Here is a 6,378-nt window from a genome sequence, read left to right as displayed (position 1 = left end):
CGCAGTAGTGGCAGACCATACGTGAAGGTCTTTGGAGACATTAACGCGATATGGAATTCTAGTCAGAGAGACACGTACCTGAGAGACCAGCTCGACCGTGCGTCCTTCGACGGCGGAGACCGCGTGGAGGCTGTAAACGGCGCTGTCATAAAGTATGTGAAAGGTGAGGAAGAGGGATAGCAGAGCGACCGACAGGAAAGCGACGGCCATCTTCGACCTGGATATGCCGACTATCAAGATGCAATCTGACGATGCGTCACCCTCGGCCGGCCTCATGGCGGAGCGGGACATCCACCTGCGACAAGCACGAAGAAACGTCGTTATTTCGTCAGATATACTCAAAGTGTACCGTCTTGTCCCGCTCTTCCTTTTCTCCCCTCATCTTCATACACGATCAAAAAGATATCCGCTCAGTTTTCAAAGGGCAATCGTGTTATTCCCTCGTTTTTCCCTCTTTCTTGGCACGCAACAACGCCGTTAGTTACGGACGGTGTCTCTAATTTATTCTTTCCCCATCGAGGCGAGGCAGGAATGATTAAACCCCGCCGTGATCGTCGATTATTACAGTGTAACGTGCAGGGCGGATGTGCGCGGTACTCTAATCCAACTTGCAGGCCATTACAACTTCAAGTCTGATTTATCGGAATTCATCTCCCGACAAATGTGTAAGATTAATTGATTATTTTGCGGCGTAGAACTTGTTTTTCGCGCATTTCGACCGAAGGATTCGAAACAATTTAGAACCACCGCAGTGGCTCGTGACTGATAATTATGCGCAGCTGATTGGCATTTACACGAAACGCTACGGTTACCGGTGCAAATTTATCGCGTGACGGACGAACAAAGCGGTTGTCAATGCCGCGCTTGCTAATTTCGTTCACCATTGAATGCGGGCTCAAAAGTATCGATCGGTGTCGGTGGATTTACCAACGTTTACCGCGAACCGTTTAAGATTTCGTGGCTCTCTCTCTCTCTCTCTCTTTGAGAATGATAAATCATCGGCCCGCATGCTGTCGCGCGAGCGAAAAATAATGGGTCTTCATCAGGGCACGATTAAACTCTTGAGCTATATCTCTTGGATGATATATTTTAAATTTTAGATATTTTTACCCTCTCTCTCTTCGATGTGTGTATTCTAATTATATAGACTATATAACTACATTATTTTCTCGCAGTTATTATCGCTCTCGAAATATAGTCTAGATGGATAATAAAAGAAGCGAAATTAGACGTGTTTTCTCGCACGCTCAACTTGTTCCAAATTGCATTTGTCATCTTAACTGAAGCGTTTACAGAATTAGTGCAACAGGCATGTAAATTAGATGTTCCCGAGCGAATAAAGATCTCGTGGTAAAAGTTACACTCGGAGGATGAAGCACAGAACGAATCGGAATTCACAAGTGACGAAACTAGTCGTAGTCGCGAGCTCTTAAAGTTCGAATAGCTAACGAACTTGTGAAACGAGACGTAGGCGAAGGAAGGAGGGACGGAAGAACGGAGGATCGATCCGCTATAAATGATGCAGAAAGGTCGGTACCCCTGAGACAGAACGCAATCTAAACTTGATGTGGCTGCATTTTGTATTCCGACGTAATGGCTCCTCTAACGTTTATCGCCGATAGCTTTAATCCATCGCGTTACATCATTATTGGTTTCTCATTGCTTTGTCAGAAAGAGAGAGAGGGTAATAGAAAAAGTATATATTTTTCGTCTCAACGTTCGGTCTTAATTGCAACCCGAGTCGCAATTAGCGAATCTGTCGTGTCGTTGGTAACGAAATCGCCTCGCCTTTATCCTTTTTCGCCTCTTCCTCCTTTCCGTTCGAGAATCTTGGAAAACTTTGCACGTTCGCGAGAGATTGCGGAGATATTTATATGCGGCAGTGTGCGCTTCCTTGTACAATTTTCCGTATACGTAAGTACACGGATGGTTGATGCCGCGAACGAGACTTTTCCGCGCGTACGTATTTCTCACAGATGTTTTAATATTATACCTTTATTTGGAGAACGCTCGAAACAACATTCGCGATATAGTCGACCCGAACACCGTCGTTGCCACGACGGGAGTTTTGATGCGCAAGTTTTCTCGCTAAAATTTGCTTTGTGCCGAGGCGCGGCGCGGCAGGCCAAGGTGTTTCCGTGGGAAATACGCGGCCCGTGTTATCCGGACAAATTGCAATTTCCAGAGTTGCCTTCCGCGTCGTTGTGGCCCCTGCCAGGGGTGTCCGTTCTCCTCGCTATCGAATACGACCGCGCTATTTACTCATTATCGTAGCGCATCACCGTATAATTATACGGCCAACCAAGTTTACAGCGCTTTAATATCTATAATCCCATAGGCACAAAGCTGATTTCACTTTGCTCGGGATCTGACACTCCCACAAATTACGAGAAAAATCGGCAATTTAAAAATAAGAAGAAAACAGAGACAAACAATCTTCCGTTCCATGAAAATTAAATATTACCTCATCTAATTTAATAGAAGGACGCGGAGAGAACCGGCAATTTTCTCGTCGGGAGAACATAAGCGGAAACTTTAATCATCTAATTACATATCCGGTGCTCCCGGATACGATCTCGATGTAATCAAGTCGGACAAACCAGAAGGGAATATAGCGAAATATATTTCGCGTAGCGTAGCTTTTCAGGGTGATTTTTAATACTTACAAGACATCTATGGGAGATTGAGGAGACCACTCTTGACGAGGCCGCGCCTTGTTGAGCATCTGCCTTTCTTTAGACGTTCACATTTTCGGAGTTTCTGAAACAATGCAAAGCACGCATCGTTAGAGAAAGCGCTTAAACTGCAAATCTTATTCGCGGAAATGTAATCCATTACGCACACACATGTACTGTAATTAAATGTTTAAGTTATTATTCTATTATGCACGAATATAATTTGAATAATTATGCGATAATTTTAAACTATGTTTAATACATAATAATCACGTCTACAGCGACCTTAAGGGACAATCGTTAGAACGATGTTAAGGGAAATCAAACGCCTTTCAGAGACTCCTCTCGGCGACCCAGTTGCACAGCTCGTAACTTGTACATACAGTGCGTAAATAGAATCACTCGGCGAGGAGAATAGCAACTTTTCTCATTCCAAACTCCCCGTTCGCAGTATTGTTAAAAGCTCCGTACGTATGGGTGCACTTCAAATATATCTTATTCCTTCGAATCGCGCGCATCTCTCAGGCTTCGACAAAATGCACGTCGTATCGATTTATACAGGGTGTTCTAAAAAGGTATGTCAAAAATTTAAGGAGATATTCTTCACACCTGAAGGATGAAAAAATGTTATATGGACATAGGTGCGGAAATGCTTATTTCAGGAGTTATGTTGAAAATACTGTTAGCTGTATTACTTACACAAGGAAAAATTTAGGATTAATTATTGTAGACGACAATCGTTTAATTAGGCTTATTTACATTTGGTTTTAATGTGACCTTGAGTATGTTACAATAAATGTTGAAAATGTTCATCATTTTCCTGAATACAAGCAGTGACACGTCGACGCATCGATTCACGGACACGTTCAAAAATGCCACCAGTGCGTGATATTCAAGATCTTCGTGACCGTATCACTGCAGGTTGCGAGACAATCCGCTGTACGCCAGGCATTTTTGAACGTGTCCGTGAATCGATCGACGTGTCACTGCTTGTATTCAGGAAAATGGTGAACATTTTCAACATTTATTGTAACATAGTCAAGGTCACATTAAAACCAAATGTAAATAAGCCTAATTAAACGATTGTCGTCTACAATAATTAATCCTAAATTAAATTTTTCCTTGTGTAATACAGCTAACAGTATTTTCAACATAACTCCTGAAATAAGCATTTCCGCACCTATGTCCATATAACATTTTTTCATCCTTCAGGTGTGAGGAATATCTCCTTAAATTTTTGACATACCTTTTTAGAATACCCTGTATATATTGTTACGTCCGTCGATATTAAGGTCGATAGGTTCTAAAGGACTATAAATGTTACGTTCCTCGAGAAACGATATCGATTTATGTTCTATATGTCCTCCAGTCTATTATATTTACGTCTCTCTTTCCCTCTGTCTCTTTCTCATGAATAAGCAGAAATTTCATTTCCACGAAACGATTATTCTTATCAGTTATATGTATTCAGACTTTTGTTCACCGGTGCATTCTTCGAAAAACCGACGCGACGATGCACAACGGTGTATAAACACGCATATCCATTCATCTACGACGTTACGACACGTGCACCATTACGCTCGTTGATATATCGCGACGTTCTATCTGGGAACACGGGACGACGATCTATGCATTACCACATTATATCTGTCCCTATTATGCGATGCATCCTGTGTACATATAATAATGTACAAAATGTAAAATAAAAAATTTCTAAAGGCTCACCTGAATATATCATAGAAAAAGTAATAAAAAGACAATCAAGGGCGATAAATAGGGCGCAAACAAAACTTTATCATTAATTAAAAGATGTTAAACGTCACAAGTACAATACATGAGCATAAAATAACTGACGTGCGAGAAGTGAGAAGAATAAAATGAAAATGCAAAAAATTGGGGTCGATCTTGGATATCGCTGACCTTGAATATATCGTCATCGCAAGAATGCATATCGATCAAAGCCGGCGTGTTTCGACGGAGGTTACTCGGCTGTCGATTCGTTTCCACGTTTGTTCTAAATGCGCTTGCCTATTTTCATCTACGTCAGTCTGGCGACCGTCTGACCGTTGCACGAAATAACAAGGACACACGTCGCGTCGCGTTACGTCGAGTCACGATGGGGGATGAATCGATATGTCGAATGCATGGCACGGGGGATGTGATGTAACTCGTAACATTCTTTTGCTTGCGTAACCTTCCACGACACGGCGAGCCGTAGGAGAAAAGGAGGGAATTAGCGACGGAAGTGAAATTACATTCTATTCATCGAGAAAAAGAGAGACAGGAAGGAGGACGATAAGACCGCGCTATCCGGATATTTCGCCATCTATTCTCCTAGAGACTAGACGAAAATTGCTATTTTTTTGACAAGCGAGTACTGTCGGAGATGGATGAGATAATCTTATGCATGGAAATGAAGAATTAGGGTAAAGAGGATATTAAAAGTTGAAAATGCAAACGTCGCGTTTCTCTCTAAGAGGATGGAAAATAGGATTGGAAGATAATTCTTACAGCAACGAGGCCAACTTTTATCCTCGACTTTGTCTTAGAATTGATGACTTTAAATTAATCAAATAATATCTAAGAGAAAGACGCGATGATAAACTATCATGTATTAAATATCGATCAGTCTTTTTCAAATTTTCTTTCCCATTGAAAACGAAAATACAAAAAAATTCTTAAGGACGTTATAATGTTAACCAATTATGATTCCCCCGGGTAACTTTGATGAGACTTGGAGGAAAAATGCAAATTCCAGCAAATTGCATGATTCTCGAACGGCGCCTATAAGAATCGTTCGAGGGTACCGCTACTTTAACGATCGCTTTGGAAGTTGTCGGTCGATGTGTCTGAGGCACGCGAAAACGCTAAAAGTTCGCCCGCCGTGTCGACGAATAGCGATAGATATAGCGACTGCAATCGATACTTTCCCAGAAACTTCAAGTATATCGTGAATTTGACATATCGGTCAAAAGAAACGAGAGGAAATATTTTCCGATCGACCACACACGAAGGTATATAAATATGAAAAGCTATTTCTCTATCTTGAATCTAATACAGATTCTTCAGAATCGCGCAGGACGTTTCAGAAATTCGAGTCAAGGAACGAGACGAGGTAAATTCGTGTTTCTAGGAGGACAGGATCGACAAAGGATTAGCGATTACGTCGGATTGCTCTCGAAATTGAACGTCGCCAGAGATAAGACAGCTCGGAATAAGTTTGACAGAGTTAAGCCGTCTGCTTAAATAAGAGCGCGCGGTACTCGAGATTCGTGCCCAAACTTTATTCTCTCCCTTATCGAAGGGTCGAATAATTCGCTGGACCGATGAAAAGGCGGCATCGCCGAGATAAGGCGCCATTTGTCAGCAAAGGGTCGCGCATTTCTAGATAAACGTTATCTCTCGAAGCCTCCTCGTAAACGCAAGTACGAAATTAAGCGCGAAACTGCATTTCTTAAGCCGAATAAAAGAAGAAGATGAGAGGTCCTTTAGAAAAGATTCGATTACCTTAACTGATTTTCGTTTGGAAGCTAACGAGAAACTTGTTCAGTTCAGTACGATTTCTGGAATCTGCAATACCACTCTCTTATAGTTCTCTCTCTGCCTCATCCTCTCCTTCTTTTATCAAGGATACTTGACATAGTTTCCGATTTCATCGAGTGTTCTTCATCGACACATTTCCGCCGTATAGCTCTAGGGACGC

The 6,378-nt window shown here is 41.9% G+C and overlaps 1 protein-coding gene across 2 annotated transcripts in view; it reads right to left on the bottom strand.

Annotated features, from left to right (window-relative positions):
• Hs3st-a (Heparan sulfate 3-O sulfotransferase-A) overlaps positions 1–6,378 on the bottom strand; it is a 43,556-nt gene that overhangs the window by 15,196 nt on the left and 21,982 nt on the right. For both annotated transcript variants that reach the window (XM_083089376.1, XM_083089385.1), the window contains 2 exons: positions 2,667–2,760; positions 79–295 (listed from right to left, as the gene is read on the bottom strand). In XM_083089376.1, the coding sequence (XP_082945502.1) occupies positions 79–295; positions 2,667–2,725 (276 nt within the window). In that variant the 5' untranslated portion in view covers positions 2,726–2,760. The remainder of the gene's footprint in view (positions 1–78; positions 296–2,666; positions 2,761–6,378) is intronic.

This window comes from Camponotus vicinus, unplaced genomic scaffold (assembly GCF_025532165.1).
Source record: "Camponotus vicinus isolate PSW18456_S1 unplaced genomic scaffold, iyCamVici1.0 SCAF_1, whole genome shotgun sequence".
Classification (NCBI taxonomy): Eukaryota; Metazoa; Arthropoda; class Insecta; order Hymenoptera; family Formicidae; genus Camponotus; species Camponotus vicinus.
This window is presented reverse-complemented; position numbering and strand designations above follow the sequence as displayed.